An 18,859-nucleotide genomic window follows, 5' to 3' on the forward strand; every position below is an offset into this window, starting at 1 on the left:
GATAAGATGCTGTACTTAGCATTATTGCTGACAAGTGGATAGAGAAGGAGAGGAGGGCGAAAAAGGCAAAGATACTGCCGGCGCGCAGGGACGCGATTGAGATACTCTGCGCATGTTCAACCGCAAGGAATGCTGGTCTTTGTAGTAGAGAAAGTGCTTGTATGCGGAAGTGCGTTGTTTGGCGCGAAACCCATCGCAAATACACAAGCAGAGGTAATCCCGTATTTAGGAACGTAAGCACGCGTCCCGTATTGAGTTGTAAAGGGACGCACTATGTCCTGTAATATCGTCGGAGTAAAAAATTATGTGTAAAATGTCGATGGAATTAATGGAACAACAGTTCGTTAACACACCACCTCCGCAAAGGCTAACTTCAAAATAAAGCTTACCAAACAATAAATTGCGTCATTGATACCAATGCAATAGCCTTAGTAAGACATTTACTTTGAAGTTGACCTCCGTGGTGGCGTAACATCTAACTTGACTTCCGTTTTCAACGTCTCAACTTGCCACCTACATCAACGCAACGCCATCCCGCAGTCATATTCAGTCGCGAATTTAGGTCGCTAACAAACCGCTAGTTAATTACGCTGTCATTGTATGATACGGCACAAGTCTCCGGCGTTAGTAGCAAGCAGCTGTTAACATTAGCAACAAGTGCCTGCCTGGTAGTTCAACAGCTGTTCCTTGCTTTTTTTTCAATATTGTGGAGATTATTTTGTAATGCGCTGTCCATGCGTAAAGGAAGGAAATTGCCTTAAATTACACTTCAAGGTAAAAATAAAAAATAAAACAAAACCTCGTCTTCATTTATTTTATAAAAACACTTTTGCTCATTAAATAATTTTAAGAAAACAATCAGCTCAAAATGTCTGGCATAATACCTTGTTATACACTGTACCACGTATAAAATACTATTCTTATTTTACAGTGTATAAAATAACAAGGTATCTTGCCTTATATTGCGTTCTTAAATCCTAAATGGCCATATAAGACATTAGCAGTTTTTTTAATGGGCAAAAGAGTTTTATAAAATAAATGAAGTCAAAGTTGTAATCATCTTTTTTACCTTTTTTCTTTTGCTGATCCGAAGCACAATCCGATCTCTGACTCAAAATCCGTGACCGATCCGAACCGTGACTTATGTGATCCGTTGAACCACTAGTGAGTACCAAAGTCAATCCCCTGGTACTAGAGTAACCCATGAAAAAAAGTGATAATATGGGGAATGTACAACAAATGTCAGCATTGTATGGGCAAACAATATATAATAATTTTGGGGTGCAATAAACAAGTACAATGGATTGACAAGTATGTTAAATAGATTAATACATAAAAGTAATAAATTGATGAATAATAGATAAAGAATACACACACAGCCTTACATTAACTACAGGTAACAGATATGCATAATTTTTACTGTACAGGCAGTCGATATACTACACTTAAATTATAAATATAGTAAAGAGTAAGTGGACAAATATGTGAACATGTTCTGCTGAACTGATTAAAGGTGAGCTCATTTTAAGCCTCAACTATAACATGTCTTGCTCTGTGATTTACTCTGCAGTTAATTGTCAAAGACGTTTCTGCCAAGGCAGAAAGCTTGTTGCCCTTGGCAACACATAGTGAATATTCTGATTGGATAACAATAGAATCTTCTAAATTATAGATTAATAAATATGTCATAAATTTAAATTAATTGCAAATATCACTACTTTATCTTGAGGATCAATACTTAAAATTGAGCACTATGGATCGGAATATCGATATTTTGGTATCGATATGCCCATCCCTCGTTGAAGGCAGTCAGGACCGGCGGTCCCCGCCAATTAGGTGTCCCTTATTTATTTTTCAGGGAGTTGGCAACCCTAGTTGGTACACTAATGCCAAATCATCTGGGATGGACTCCAGATGACCTACAGAGCTGAGGGGAACCGTCAAGTCTATTTAACAGTGAACAAGAGAGCTGCACTCTAGTTGACAGGCCCACAGAATTTTCATAAACCATTACTATTGCTCTCCAAGCAGGAATGATAACCAACCTTAAAATCTGAAGACCGTATTTGCGACTATATTAAAATTACACATTAAACAAATTTGTTTTTCACACACACAAAAAAAAGTAAAAATAAAAAGGTGTATTGCCAACTAAAGTGCATCATTATTACAAAACTGAGACATTTGTAAAAATAATGATAATGTGGGCTTGGACTAATTAAAGTTTTCAAATGGCAATGGCTTCTTTTTGAAAATGTGATTACTGTAAAATTCAGACTATGAGCTCTGACTTTTAGGGGAGGAGCTACAGGCTAGCCACGGCGGCTAAGGCCATCGCTTGTCACTTTTGAGTGCTTGTGTAGCAGTTTTCAGTCATTTTTTCTTTTTATGTACTTTTTGCAATCATTACACTCAGTATTTGCTTATAAACACAAGGTCACAGTTTATCCTCCTTTGATCTTGAGAGTTTTAAACTAACATTTATTTTGGGTTATTCATAAACATCGCTATATTATGCTTATTACTTAGTCCCTGTTTGCACTACACACATATTGCTAAAACTGCAATACTGCATGGTCGTTTATAGTCCGTTTTAAATTCACTGGCACAGTTGGTTGAAAGTGTTAATGCTTCACGGGGCTTCATCTGAACATTACTACTTTTTCCTCATCTTTAAAACAAGGAAGGTTAAAACAAGGAAGAAACATATTTGTGATTTTCCAGATGTGAGGAGCATCACAATCTTGTCTATATTTACATTTGATTTAAACAATGGACATTTGTTTTTCAAAATGTACTCCTTCTGTTTTGTTATATTTATGCGTGTTTGTCTATTTTGTTTTTTTTATTCTACAACTGTAAAGTGTCTTTGAGTTCTTCAGAAAAGTGCTCTACAAATTAAATGCATTATTATCATTTCATGTTGATCAAAATGCATGACAATGGGTCTCTGTTGAATTATCTCACAGCCCACAACAGTTTGGCATTAGTTCATCATATACGTCTTTAGATGCAAAATGGTTGAACAAGTTGTCATAAAATGTTAAGCCTATTTCTATACATTTTGATTAGACTTTTTTTCCCAGGCTAATCTTGACTTTTTCTAACGAAGGGAAATGTGTTAAGCATTATATAAAGCAATGGACAACCAGTTTTCTGAAATACCTCATAGCAAGTGAAGATAATTGTAGTCAAGGTAATTCTGAATGAGAATTTGTGGCCCAAAGAAAGTAGGAAGACTGCACTGTAATTCAAATAGTGTTGTATGTACAATTTTTTCTAAGGAGATTATCCCATGTTCACATTTCTACTTTTTCAAATGGTTTAGTTTTCCTATCTGTATCATAACAAGATGGTTTGTCAACAAATTACAGTGCAAACAGTAAAAGGTAAATGTGAATCTTGTCCACTCTCTTGCAATTAATCTTCTACATGCACAAAGGTGCGACTTTCAATTAAGTAATCTGACTGTTTTATCCGTACACAATAACATAAAGGGCCCTATTTCGGTAGACTGGCGTCCATGTGCTCGGCATAAATACAGGCGTACCTTCATTTTCATGCCAGAACAAGTCTACTCTAGCGTGTTTGTGGCCGTGTTGCGCCCATTTGGGCGTTTCGGCAAACGGAGTTGCACTGCCCCCGAAACACCCGACAATTTGCAAACAGAAAGTAGTCTGCGCTTGTCGTAGAAACGGGCGCATCGTCATTTTCGTGCCCCTGCAGTTCAGCGTGTTTGTGAATTTAGTAGATGCACTATGACTCACATTATGTCCCAATTTCTCAGAGGTGGGCATTCCGTCAGACTGACGGACCAGTCCGTCAGTAACGGGCGCCCATTTTGCTGACGTTAGACAATAGACAAGGAAGGTTTTACAGAGAGGTTCTGAGTTCAGTTTTACATTTCTATTTTTATTTATGGAAAAAGTTGTGTTAGGAAGTTGTGAAACGGTAATTTGCAGCCTCTCATTCCATTTCAGTAGGTGGCAGTAATGAACCAAAAGATTTTTGCCAACCAAAGAAGAAGAAGAAGAAGAAGAAAAAACGACAATGTCGAACAAAAAACATTAAAGTTTTATTTCGGTTTGCACAAGGACTAGGAAGAATTTAAATCCACCAGGATTGTAATTTTGGCAACAATTTGACATGGGATTCTGGTTAAAGTAAGCAAAACTTTTAAATTCAAATTTTAAGAGTTAAAGCGCCAGCAGGCTCCCACTTAAAAGTTCAATAGATTGGCAAATAAGTGTAGGCTATGTGAAATGTCAAATGTATTGAGTGTAAATCTGTTTGAGCAGAAAGCAACAAAGTATTATGTAGATAGTTCACAATTACAGTTTGGTTCAGCTTGAAAAAATGACTGACAGATGGGTGACGGACAGGTGTCCAGGCTGCTGCTGAATGACGGACCGGCAAACTTTAATAAAATGCCCACCTCTGCAATTTTGGTTATCTGAAAACATTTGTCTCAGAAACAGTATAAAGGCGGTCCTCGGGTTATGCGGTACTCGACCTACGCTGTTTCGACTTTATGATGCCCAACTCTCCCGCTCACTAGTGTGTGTAAAAAACAAAACAGGATCTTTTAGCAATACTGGTCCAGCCAAGAAAAGGGCCATTACGGTCTAATCGAAGCTGGATATCACATCGGATACTTATTTAGAGATTTAGATGGTATAAAAGCGTCAATTCTGATTTATGCGGAAATTCGGGTTTCGTGGCCAGCATAGGAACAGAAGTCGTTCATAACCTGAGGACCGCCTGTACTACACAGTTAAATGTAGCCCCGCCCCTCACGCCTTGTATGTTTCTGGATTAAAATCTCATCAATTCAGCTTTCTATTTCTGGACTTTTCGTCTAGCCTGTTGCATAATTTCAGGGTCATTTGCAGAGTGAGCTCTGAGCCACATCGCAGCACAGATTTGACACTGATGACTAATGTTGTGGCTTGCCCATATCAGAGACTCATCAGACTCACTATCTCAGATGTTCCCTTCAGGTCAGAAGATGTTGCTTTAACTATAAATTAGGTCACCCAAATTTACTCAACTGAAATGATGGTAGCTAGTAGTGCACGGTAACATACAATGTGGGCCCATATGCCTACTTTGCACAACAGGTAATCTGGTTAAACACCTGAATTTGTTTAATCACAATAATTATAATTAAAATTAGTTAAAATTATATTATTTTGAAAATACTACGTAAATACTACTCGTGTAGCAATTATTATTGCAATGCTGTGTGATTGTTTTTGCAGCCAGTCAAATGGTCATGATTCATCATTTTACTTACTTATTCACACCACGGCCTCCTTAAGTGAACCACTGATAGTATACAGTTCAATTCCTCCAGAGTGGCACCAATCTGCATACACCGACCGTGACAGACGTGCTGTTTTAAAATGGGCTATTCAAAACGACCGCTCCGTCGAATCAGTCGCCAATTTCGACATAAACCCCACGACAGAAAAAGTCCTAGCGTCCAAGGTTGACAGCGAAAGCCGAGAACAAACGGCGAGGGGGCTTACCGTCCTGGGTTCGGCGGTGTGGATGGAGCAGAGGGATTGGGAGGGGCGATGATGCTGGGCTGCGGAGGAGATGAAGGCAGGATCGACCAGCTTGGCTCGATGCTGCTCATGCTACATTCAGTGACCGCTCGGAAAACCCAGGATCCCCGGTTGCCGCGACTTGAAGACACTCATTTTCAGGCAAACAGTTAGTCCGTTTTTAGCCGGTCCAATAATAATTGTCTATACAAATCTGATGCATGATTATTATTAGTAGTAGTATTATTATTATTATCATTATTATTATTATTATTATTATTATTATCAATATTATTATTATTATTATTATTATTATTATTATTATTACTATTATTATTATTATTATTATTATTAATTACAGGTCGTTTTCATAGCATGCCTGACATTAATAAATGGATTATTGACAATAAACCAATGCTTCAGAGAAAAAGGAAAGTGGATATTTATTTGCAACATAGGAAGTACAGCGGTACCTTAATTTGATTTAATTCGTTCTGTGACCAAGCTCGTAAGTGAATATCAAATCAATTTTCCCCATTGCAATGCTATTAATCGATCCAAGCCCCTCAAGAACACAATTTTAAATATTGTTTTTAGAACAGATAAATAATACTTCATGCCTATTATTACCTATACATACTTAAAAACATAATAAAGTGAATGATTCATTATCATTATTATTATTATTATTATTAGTAGTAGTAGTAGTAGTAGTAGTAGTAGTAGTAGTAGTATTATCATTATGTTAAGAAAAACAGTTTTTCCAAGGACAAACACTGTAGTATTGTGTGTTGACGTGTGCATTTTAAGGATGTGGTCTAGTGAGTAATGTCAGAAGCACTGGCTCCAGCTCCAGTTGGCTATTTATCATGCATTTACTTCATTTAGTTTAGATCTCGCGCCTGTGTCAAGTCGCCCACTCCTCTCCATGACCCTTAAATTAAAGACCAATAGCACGTATGTAGGGAAACCTTTGCAAATGTGATGGACACACATCCAGTCCTTGGGACTGTTTCAAGCTCCCTCTTTAACACTTTTACCTTTGGCACTGCCGTTTAAAGAACACACTTATTCATGGTGTGCACAACTCCAGAATTTTCATAAAAGAACTAAGCATTGAAATGTACTCTCACGAAATTTACTCTTCATGGCCCGAGCAATAATTTGCAATAACGTCGGGAGGTAAATGACAGACCAAAATAGCCATTGTGTTCAAATTTCCACATTATTCATCAGTGTGACGCATGCTGATCGTCTGTTCTGTGAAGGGAACTTTTCAAGCAGCTGTGAGTCAAACAGCTGCTGGTCGAAGAGAGACAGAAATAAACTAAAACCAGCTCAACAGACTCAAGCTGAAAATATCATAATATTAATGATCCATCCATCCATTTTCTATACTGCATGTTGTTAATAGGATTGTGCGTGAGATGGAGCCTGTCCCAGCTGACTTTAATTGAGCTAAAATGCATGGTTTTAATGTGGCAGAAAGCCAGAGTACGCAGAGCGAAGCCATGCTAGCACATGCTAACTCCACACAGGAGGGCCTGACTTGAGATCCGACCCCGGAATCACTTGACTGAGACGTTTATGTGCCAACCATTATTCCACCAATGACACTATGGTTGGATATTTGTTGATATTTAAATCCTCATAATGATTCAACATATTTTAGAGGAAATAACCTTTTAAAAAAAAACTACATGGGTTGGAGGAACCGCAGATGAAATTCAAAATTCGCTGTTGCTCATAAATGAATATAGGTTGCTGTAAGTTTAGATGCAGGGCTTTTCACCAGCAGAGGTTTGCCAGCATGGCACCAACTCTGTGCGAAGACATTGAAATTCAACTACGTCACTGTTGGTGTAGAGGCAGCACTGATGCAGCAGCATCTCAAATAACTCTAAATGTCAGACAGCTGTGTTGTCCAGCTAACATAGCCTGCCGCACCCTTCTGTCCAACCCTGAATAGCTCTTTCAGCACAAGCTTTTGTTTAAATGTAATTGAGCAAGTTAAGTGTTTCTTCATCACCATCAGTGGCATTAATGGGAAGGGGGCAGCGCGGGTACTTTTTTTTCTTTACAAAGTGTATTTTCCATGTGTGTGTGATTGGTTCAATTGCGTTTAACTAAACTAGCTTTATAATTTTTATTGCATTGTTTTGGGAGCAATTGTCTGTGTCAGACAGGTTAATGTTGGCTTTCTTGTACATTACTGAACTACTCTTTACATCATTTATATGTCATCATCATTTATACATTTTTTGACATTTTGGACTTCTTTCCTGGTCTATAATGCAATGAAAATTCCGTATGGCGTCTTTAGGTATTCCTATAATTTGGATTGCACACCTAGCCGGCGTCCACCAGTGACAGACTAACGGTCAGTCAGTGATGGACTAACAGACAGTCACTGACGGATGCCGTTAATGACAATTACACTGTCCCGTCATTCGATAATCGCCATCAAAACGGCATCGGTCAGTGACAGATTGACGGACTGGTCGGTCAGTCTGACGGAATGCCCACCTCTGTTGATTACCATTTTTTACATTTTTCAGATTAAATGGCCTATTCAGTATGATGCACAGCATGTGTACAGTACAAATAGTTATTCTTCCAATCGAAGCATTGAAATGGGGGCCATCCTCTGAATGAACAAGAAATGAAAGCAGCCCTTATAAGCATCGGCCCAACATAAAACAAGACTTTATTATATGCAAGCAATAGAGAAAGTTGATGTATAAGTTCCTCAAGAGCATTCCAAATACAGTAAGCTTACATCTAGAAACCTATAACTTAGTTCATGCCATAGTATACTTAGTGTATGTACTGTATCTGTTGGTGTATATTCAGGTTTAGATGAAAGATTGTGGGGGCAGGTACACTTTTCCTAATGGACAGCAATGCCTATACAGAAGCTGACTGATCAATAGGAGCTGCTGAATTATTAATAGGCAGGCATTCGCTTGGCTGCTGCCAGGTCAGTCACTGTATGTCCTGGACATTTTAACAGCATGCCATTCAAATATCAACTGTGTAAGACACATCAAGTGGCACTACTTTGACATCTTTTCCTTGAATGATGTCCATACTAAACCAAATCAGTCCGTTTCTCCATCCGTTTCAAATCCAAATCTTTTCATACTGCAACCAGACATGAGACTTGCAGCAATCAATAGAGACCCTGATTGCTGGAAGTCAGGCATGCAGTGCGGAACAGAAACCTAGAACCAAACATTCTGTTGGCTCAGCATCGTTACACAAACACCCAAGAGGGAAACACATACAAACAATAAAAAATAGACATATATCAATTGTAGTAGGGCAGACTAATAAAGTGTTAATGTTGTCACACCCAAGAATTACATTTGCTGACTGTCCAACATTATATTGCTGCCCGCTTTTGCATTTTTCTCCTTCAAAATATTTCCGGGCCAGTATATCTGAGTCAGTGTATGAAAGGAATGTACTTTAATGTCCAGTAGGCATGTATATGAAGAGACCATTTTTGTTCTTTTCAGCTATTGACATCTTGTAAAATAGAGGCTGCCCTGAGCGGGTTGCCTGTGCTGTGATACGTCAGTGCCTTAGCTATATCGGATGTGTCAGATCTGCCCGTAAACTAATGCAAGTAGGTGGAATAAACTTTGAAAGGGACGATTTACAACTACTTAAAGTCAATCTCATACGTGTCACATTGTATTGTACTTACAGTTTCCCTAAGAGGGCCATTATAACTGTGAAACCATACAAATGTTTAATTGCCTCCTCATAGCTTACACAACAAATTGATGGATAACTATTTTTGAAATCAGAGGTCAAAGATAACAGTTTGTTTGCTATTGTTGAAGTCACTGAAAAAACAGGGTTTGGTAACACACAAATGCTTGCAATATCGCAACATTATTATATATTTCAAGTTTTGGTGCAGATTTTTATTGAAGTTGACATGCTTGATTTGCTTTCGCGGGCTACATAACATGATGTGGCGGGCCAGATCTGGCACCCGGGCCATGAATTTGACATCTGTACTACACTCTAAAAACAGTTGGATTATTTTATTAACCCAATTTTTGGATTGTTTGTGTTGGGGCAAAATTCTGGGTTATTTCTTATAAATTACCCCAATTGTTGGTTCAAATTAACTATATATTGGGTTATATGCCAGTAATGTTTTATGTTTGGTCAAAAATCAACCTTACAGGCCCATACACAGGTGCCAGATGTACACTTGCATTAAGTATGACTGGCGGCCATGACAGCCACCGACATACACACGGAGCATCGTGGTCAAGTCAACGACACTTTTGACATTTGGATTTCTTCATCTATCACACTGTTTTGATAAGTACTTCACAAATTGTAATCTTTTGCAAACGGGTTGCTAGTAACTGAGCATGTGTGTCGGACAGGACAAGTGCTGGAATCATAAAAAAAAAAGGCATTAGTCTGCTGCCATTGTAAGATGCGATACGTCACAAGAACTGTGCGTTCTCCAAATAATGTTCCATATTAACTTTGTGTTTACTGTAATCCACAGGAACATTTCTATGATTACCAGGGTGGTTTTGGTTACCTTGCTTGGAGATTGAAAACTGTTGAGCGCAACCCTCCTCAAGAGGTCAATATATCTCAACACACTTTTCAAGATGGACCCACAACTCACCACAGCCCGTGTGAAAGTGTGAGGCAGTTGTCTGGTGATAACCGCAAGGAAGCAATGCTTGGTTTAAAGAACTGAAATAAATTGTATACCATTTTACAAATTTATTTATTTATCTCATGCACTGATTTGCATTTCCTGGCTACCAGCCATTCGAAGTGGTTGTCACTGACAGCACTTTGCAGTTTTTTATTCATTCAATTTATATAGCACTGACACAAAATATATAACGAATCAAGGCAACTGCTATCCAATCGCAGATAGAGGGGGTGGCAGGTCACAGAGTCATTCATTCAAAACTAAACTATACTATAGAGCAGGGATCTTCAAGCCTGTTCCTCGAGGGCTGGTGTCCTGACTGTTTTCCAACTCTCCCTGCTGCAACACACCTGATTAAAATGATCAGAACGGATTATCTGATCATTTGAATGATCAGAACTGATTATCTGATCATTTGAATGATCTGAACGGATTATCTGATTATTTGAATAGCATGCCTCAAAGCAGCGTCCCTCAAAGAACAGGATTGAAGACCACTGATAGAGAGTTTTTAAAAAAGTAACAATAATAATTACAAATTAAAAAAAATAAAAATCTAAGTTTAAATTTATCTCTAGATGGACTGGTAGAAAAATAATGCAAATATTAGAAATGTTAGCAAAGCAACTAACAACAATCAGAGTAGTTACTTGGGGGCAGATTAGAAAAGATTTCTTGAGGCATATGTATTATGCACTTATGGGACTTCATTGTATTTATGTTTCCCGCCTATTATAGCCTAAGCATAATCCCTAAAGAGGAAATTCAACGAATTCTGATGATTGAAAGTCCAAATACAGTCAAAAGACTTTGTCTTAGCTCATTCCAAGAATTCTGGCTTTGAGTGTTGGTTGGGTTGGTCTATCTCCAAGCAGCAAATGAATGAGGCAACTTCACAGATCGTTTCAGTTTTCCACATCCAATATGCTGTCGATGTTGACGTATGAGTCGCACCCCAAGTCAGGATCCATTTATACATGAAGTCTACATCATAGACATCATTCAGTCTAGTGAGTTTATGTATTTTCCAGAGTAGCATTCAGGGCCGGGTCTAGGCAGGGGCAAGAGGGGTCTGGCCCCAACAAATAAATGCTGTCCAATAAATCCCCCAAAATATATTATATTTCACACATTTTTATTATCTCATGCCTCTCTCCTCCACTCCGCTTCTTACTGTTTTAATGTCATATTCACTCCCTCAAATCTAAAATACATCAAGTTGTTTCTCATGTCATGTTTCTCGACCTTGCCCCATCTCCCATTTTCACCCTGCTCAGAGTATCGGCCTGCTGCCGGCTCACTGTGAGGGATGGCCGTCTGCAGCGAGCTGAGACCCAACTTCCAATCACCTTTCAGTATGCAAATGAGCCAGTGTTGTCAGTTAGACATGGTAAAAGGTGCTGGAGCACAATGCCCCCTCAAGATTTGTGGCTTCTCCCTCATAAATGCCTGTCTAGACCTGGCCCTGGTAGCACCTGTTCCAAAGGCTTTTTGTTAAAATAATTAAGATTGGGATCATCATTTGTGATGACTCAAAGGAAGAAAAACAAGTTAATTTGAGATGTTATCATATAATATACCAAGACATTATATTGCAGGTCTACTGGACGTACAATGTCAGTTATTTTTTTTGTGTAAAGCGTGTTTAAGTAGCCATTATTATTAGTAGTAGTAGTTGTAGTAGTAGCAGTAGTATTGTAACTCAACCGCATTACTTAGAAAAATAGTTCAGTTTAATTGCAAATTATTCTATATAATGATTTTAACCACCTACAAATAATGGTGTTTATGTCATGCAGACGGTAGCTGCATTTAAAGAAGCGATTACAGTCACCTTTTTCCTCCCTCTCCTCTCTTGATAGGAAATGTGATCTCCCATGTGACCAGATTACCTCATCAGTCTCGTCTGAGCAGTGGAGATGCAGCTGAGACTGTGATGGACAAGCAGGATAGACATGGGTGCCTGATTACCTGCGTGTGTCGATTACCGCACGTCTCAGTTTTATTATGACGCAGCAATACAGTGCGGTGGGGAATGTCTGGACATCTGCGGGGTGCTAAAATAAACCACGGAGAAAGATAAAAATTGACTCTTAAATAATTCTGTTAAGCATTAATGTACAATGTCTCAAGTCACATTTCTTCATTAATTGCATTCATTCATTCATTTCCTAGTCACTTCACACATTTTCCTGGACACTTTTGTCCATCACGACTGCCCCATGGGTGCCGAAATGATGTAAGGGTTGACAATATTGCCGCCCTGCACATGATAGCCGACAGCAATAAGTGAGACAATCGCAACCAGCCAACTCCAACTCCAACAATTGATATACAGTATACAGTACTATTATACTATAGCATAATATATATATATATATATATATATATATATATATATACATATATATATATGACTCACTGCGCTTTGGAAGCCTGTTCACAGCCTGGTCCCTCACTAAAATCTGTCCCCCAAGCAACAACAACTCCCTTTTTTTCTACCGGCGCTCGCAGTGGCCATCGAAGCCTCGCCACGAAAAACAGACTAATGACGGACTGCAGACAAATGGCGGACTAAATGAAGGGGTTTCCGTCTATGCTTAATCCCTCTATTTTAACATTTTTCCCATCATTCGTCAACCGTCAGCAAAACGGGCGTCCTTCAGTGACGGATCGACGGACCTGTGGGTCACATTGACATTCGGAATGCCCAGCTCTGGTAATCAGTGCAACAATTGTCTTCAACAATTCCACAAAAATTCAAGAACAAAATAGAGAGTATTTTTATGGACTTTTCTGCATGTGCTTTGCGCCTGTCTGCCATGATGACAGCACTGGTATTAGAATTCAAGGCACAGAGGTAGGAGGAGGAGCGATAGATGCAGGCAGGACACCTCTCTGCACAGATTCTATAAATAAATATAAAGCAGGGATATATCGCTAACCCCTCTGAGCATTTCTAACATACAAGCCCTACTGGTGCAAACTGCTTTTCAATACAAGGGTGAATGAGATTTCAATGTCCAAAGGAGATCAATTTTTCAATGCGACCTTTGCATGTCAGCAAGCAGCTTACATATGATCATTGGATGCTGAAGTTTGAATCAATGTATCTTCTACAGGCTCCGTCAAAATTTAGTCAGGCAGAAAATTCATTTTTTGACATGCAAAAAAACAAAGACAGCCCTTTCTTCTGCATATCAGTGCTACGTGTATATTCATCAATGTCCAAGCATGAATCTTAAAACTGTATCACTGTTTTTTTGTTCCTTATTATTTTCAAATTAAATGGATTGTTTTTATTAAAAGAAAAAGGAGACTGTATAACCACTGACTATACAGAATGTGCATTATATGGGTCTAACACAACATGAGAGGTGTTCCGATTGGTTTTGAAAAAGGCAATGACAGTCTTAATGAACTGTTTGAAATACAATTACTCTCTATTATGGCTTTAAGATGGGGCTAGCCCATAACAATGATTGCCTCATTATAATCGCAAGGCAATGTATGCATGTCTTTTATTCACGTTGCCTTTTCCACAAATTCATTTTTGAATAGTTGATTTTATCATTTATGTAATTATATTGTAATTTGAAATGTTAAAATTCTATTTATAATTCTCAGTGTTTATGATGTCTTCCTATTTGCACTTTCCACAATTTTTGGTTGGTCATACCACTGCCTATGCCATCACATTTTGAATTTAAAAATAAAGATGAATTATAATTAAGGGTGGCTATTTATGTGTTGTCAAGCTGCTATCCACAGTCAATAGACAAAGGCTTACATGTTTACTATGCGAATGTGAAATCAAGAACGCAGCAAGAATAATCTCATTGATTCCAGATCCTCAATTTGTTATGTACAGTATGCAAGTCTAATAGATACAGGCTGCTATGCTACATTTCCATCTTGTTGTTTACAGTACGGACAAGCAATAGAAAACTGCTTTACCTAAATACAGAGATGGTAGAGAACAATTCATCGTGAACCCAACACCAAGTGTATTATGAAATCGACAATAGATTCAACCAACCTTTGACCTGTGAAGAGAACTGAGCCGTGTGTTTGGTCTCAAACAGCAGTAGCTCCTTGTTCAGGTCGCAGATACTCAAATCAACATTCCAGCAGAGCAAACCTGGTAGATTAAAATAAAAGAGGTGTGAATTGTATAGAGCGTACTACATATTTAGCATCTGAATGTTGCGTAGTTAGTGTTTTGCCTGATATGATTTGTGATTATAGATTTTTGTATTCAAATCATGTGTTTTATTTTGAGCGATGGCCTGAATTCCCTTGGCCCACTAAGGAGGAAACAACACATTCGTTTCATTTCTTCAATGTGCTTAAATGGATGAAAGAAACGTGGCAATCTATTTTGGAATGTTCTGAACTCCCGCTTCCATGGTGGCGTTGATTGGAGGAGATGTCGTGTCAAGAGATGAAGCTCTACTTCCAGTAGTTGTTCTGATCTTTCGGCCACAAACAGTTGACAGTGAATCAGCAGGGCTTCTGTTATCAAATTGTGATTATTGAATAATTCAGCACAATGGACAGTTTTATTTATATGATTGATCCATGGATTATTATGCCCATCTCAAGTACACATTTACCCCATTTACTTGAAATGGTGCATGGATAAGAGATCAGATAAGCCAGTCTTCGTGACTTTATAGGCACTGGAAAAACATTATTCACAATCATATTTTACTGATACTATTATGATTATTGGTAGTTTTTTAATGTTTCTATTGCCAAAATAAGTTAACAGATGAAAAGCCAGCATGTTATCCTCTACAGTGTCAGTATGATTTAATTGAGTCAACCGAATGGAAGCTACTTTTCTTGTTTATTTTTCACCTCCATCCCATGTTATGTTGTGCCGGATTTCCCTATACACTTGATTTTATTTAGCAAGTTAATTTCTGCAGCAGTAGGTCAGACTGACAACTCCTTTTCAGTCTTACCTTGTGTAATCTGTTTTCTGGCAGAGTCCAGGTGATCGCTGGTGCAAATCTCTCCAATCACAATCAGCATGCGATATTTGTTGTGCTGTAAAGAAACGGCAGCATGACGATGATCCTGGTGCTCAACAGGCTCCCCTGGCTTGGCTTGCTTTACCGGAGTCGCTACGACAAAAGGCATTTCCATGGTAACAGTACCACTAGAACTCTTTTCCATCTCCATGACAACTGTGTCTAGAGGAAAGATTTTAGGTGCAAGATGAACTGGGAGGACATGTAGGTGTGGCCCTGGTGCAAGTAGCATTTTTGATTGGGTAACGTGTTATGTGACTATTTGATGTCACTAAGCATCATTGGACAAAACAAAACGAGGGCTTTGAAAATGGTTGTTGATCAGATTCATGACACACCTCTGAAATAGAAGCTGCTCAGAATGAGAACAATGAAGGAGAATGGGAGGATTTAGATTTTTCCTCTCTATTGACAGCATGTGAGCACTGATGGTACTCGTAAAGCTCCCAATATTTATTAATATACTATTAATAGATATAATATGAAACATACAAATATGTAAGCGTATTTATTTAAAAACAAAAAAAAATGTTGTAAAAAAAGGCAAACTAGTTTTTAGGAGTATGAGCGTAATCACTATCACTTACCTCCCTTACATTGATCTTGTATTAAACTGCGCAAGACAAAATGTGCTGAAAATAACACAAAAAGGGTCTATTATGCTATTTATAACATTGGCACTCATAGTACCAGGCAATGCAATTTTATGTGTCTCTTCTTTGTTCCCATTGTGATCAAGACAATGTTTCATCTAGGCACAAAGACGTCAGACAACAGAGCCTTCAGTCAGCCCAGGCATAGTTATTTTAGGCTTTGTAGGTCAAGTGAATAAGTTTGTCGTGTGCCTTGAATAAAACATTGCTGCCTATTATAATCATCATTAGTGAAAATAAAAACAAAATACGGGGTACATAGGCTTCTGCATTTGGAAAAGTAATACGGGGCTCACAAGCTTCAATAAAGTGTACCGGATAAAATGTGTACATTTCTCATATTTGTAGTTATTCTGATGCAGTGACATTAATAGTAATCAGTGTCAATTATATTATTTAGATTATATAAAATAACCGTAAGGGTTCTCTCTTTTAGGAATGAGAGTTGCGATAAATTCAGAATTACTGCATTTACTTTTGGGTTAACGTTACCAAATTAAATGCATAGAAAGAATAGTGTGGAGCTACAGAATCTGTTGTTGGTTGATTTAAAGCAGGGGTGTCGAACTGCGGTCCTCGAGGACCGCTGTCCTGCCTGTTTTCTATCTCTCCCTGCTGCAACACACCTGTTTCAAATGATCAGCTCATCAGCAAGTTCTGTAGGAGCCTGATCCTGATCCCGATCGTTTGAATCAGGTGTGTTGGACGAGGAAACCTGTAAGACATGCAGGAGGGCGGCCCCCGAAGACTGGAGTTTGACAACCCTGATTTAAAGTAATAATATATTGTTCATTGTGATGACAAATGTACTTGACATAAGAATAGCATCTTAGTAACATGGTAGCCCCAGCTCAGCCACCAATGTGATGGAAATTTTTGGGTGGTGGGGTGGCAGGGGGTGATGAATTTTGGTACTGTTGTTTCTATAGATTATGTCATTATTATTAACTGTATGGCCTTTTTACACAAGCTATCAAAGTGAATAACCACACTCAAAGGTGACTTGTCCCACCTCTCCCCGACCATGCTCTGAGCATGGTTATACTCCAGTGATATAAAGTTGTGGTGTAAGTACCATGCTTAAACCAGGGTATGTGGAACATTTCTTCACTTCTTCCACTCAGGCACCACGCTATTATCTATTCCATTAATTGCTGGCATTTTTTTTTCCAGTCAGGAAACATTTCAGGTGTCACCACTGTACTCCGTTTGAATTGGAATGAGAGAACCAAGCTGTGGTGTCATGTAGATGTGTTAATATTACACTATTATTAATAGACAATTACATAGACGGAAAAAAATGGGCTTCCGACTATTTTTTTAAGTTTCCCGACAAAATGGCCGTTATCATAGGTGGACCCGTACCGAACCATGTCCCCCATATCGAGGTACGTACCGAACCGTGACTTTGTGAACCCCTAATATCCATCCATCCATCCATTATCTATACCGCTTGCCCTCACAAGGGTCGCGGGCGTGCTGGAGCCTATCCCAGCTGTCTTCGGGCAGTAGGCGGGGGACACCCTGAATTGGTTGCCAGCCAATCGCAGGGCACACAGAGACAAACATCCGCACTCACAATCACACCTAGGGGCAATTTAGAGAGTCCAATCAACTTACCATGCATGTTTTTGGAATGTGGGGGGAAACCCACGCAGGTACGGGGAGAACATGCAAACCCCACACAGGGGGGCCGGGGCCGGGATGGAACCCACGAGCTCTGAACTGTGAGGCGGACGGGCCATTCTACTGAATTGGTTCAAATTTCAGAGTTGGAAAATGTGTGAAATTTGTATTTTATTTCAGAAAAACTTTTATTGTATTCATGTTGCACCATATCAAAGGGGCACAAATATAGTAAAAGTACAGTCAATTTTCAAATAGTATTTTCTAGCTTTTCCCAAATATCTTGCCTGTCCCTAAAATGTGTCATTACCGAAACAATTATAGAAGGATATAAATAATTCTACTAGCCGGTTCATATTTTTTTCCATTCCTCCCTCTACAGAGTATTTTTTTATAAATTAATATACATGGTTTTGACATCAAAATCAATCTAAATTAATTTTTAACAGAATTTAATATTAATAAATAAATAAATAACAAATCAATCAAAATTTATATGCTGTTTTTCTGTGTAAAATGTAGAAAGTTGATCATATTGACTTCAAAAGTCATCATTATTTAAAACAAACATACCCCTAAACATCCATCCATCCATTATCTGTACCGCTTCTCCTCACAAGGGTCGCGGGGCGTGCTGGAGCCTATCCCAGCTGTCTTTGGGCAGTAGGCGGGGGACACCCTGAATTGATTGCCAGCCAATCGCAGGGCACACAGAGACAAACATCCGCACTCACAATCACACCTAGGGGCAATTTAGAGAGTCCAATCAACTTACCATGCATATTTTTGGAATGTGGGAGGAAACCGGAGTACCCGGAGAAAAGCCACGCAGGCACGGGGAGAACATGCAAACTCCACACACGCTGGCCGGAGCCGGGATCGAACCCACGACCTCTAGTTAAGTAAAGTAGTAAAGTAAAGCATTTTGTAAATTGGCCAAAATCTACAAAAAAATTTCATGAATTGAAATTCAGGAGTTAGAGATTGGGACAGCCACCTCCCAATAGAAAGTGACATAGAAAAGATTACTTTTTATACATTCAGATTAATAGTATTTCAATTAATGCCTTGTGGTAAAATAGATCATAACAAGATATGACTAAATATGCAAGGTCTGAACACTTCATTGTTTTTTAAAGTTTGACCTTCATTGTGGGACTGCAATTTCAACCAATTCAGTAGAATGGCTCATATATATATATATATATATATATATATATATATATATATATATATATATATATATATATATATATATATGCTTCGATCCCGGCTCCGGCCTCCCTGTGT

General features: G+C 38.6%; 1 protein-coding gene across 2 annotated transcripts in view; it reads right to left on the reverse strand.

Moving 5' to 3' along the window:
• The window catches only part of map1aa (microtubule-associated protein 1Aa), a 42,253-nt gene extending 26,812 nt beyond the window's left edge, over positions 1-15,441 (reverse strand). The window contains exons 1-2 of one of the 2 annotated variants that reach the window (XM_086026283.1): positions 15,222-15,441; positions 14,291-14,392 (exon numbers count right to left, since the gene is read on the reverse strand). In XM_086026283.1, coding sequence (XP_085882409.1) covers positions 14,291-14,392; positions 15,222-15,441 — 322 coding nt within the window. Of the gene's footprint in view, positions 1-5,531; positions 5,632-14,290; positions 14,393-15,221 lie in introns of those variants that run through there. The other variant, XM_086026284.1, reaches the window with a different exon arrangement.
• Between the last annotated feature and the right edge of the window lie 3,418 nt (positions 15,442-18,859).

The sequence above is a fragment of the Filicampus tigris genome, chromosome 3, assembly GCF_054856515.1.
Source record: "Filicampus tigris isolate MCC_2025a chromosome 3, RoL_Ftig_1.0, whole genome shotgun sequence".
Lineage (NCBI taxonomy): Eukaryota > Metazoa > Chordata > Actinopteri > Syngnathiformes > Syngnathidae > Filicampus > Filicampus tigris.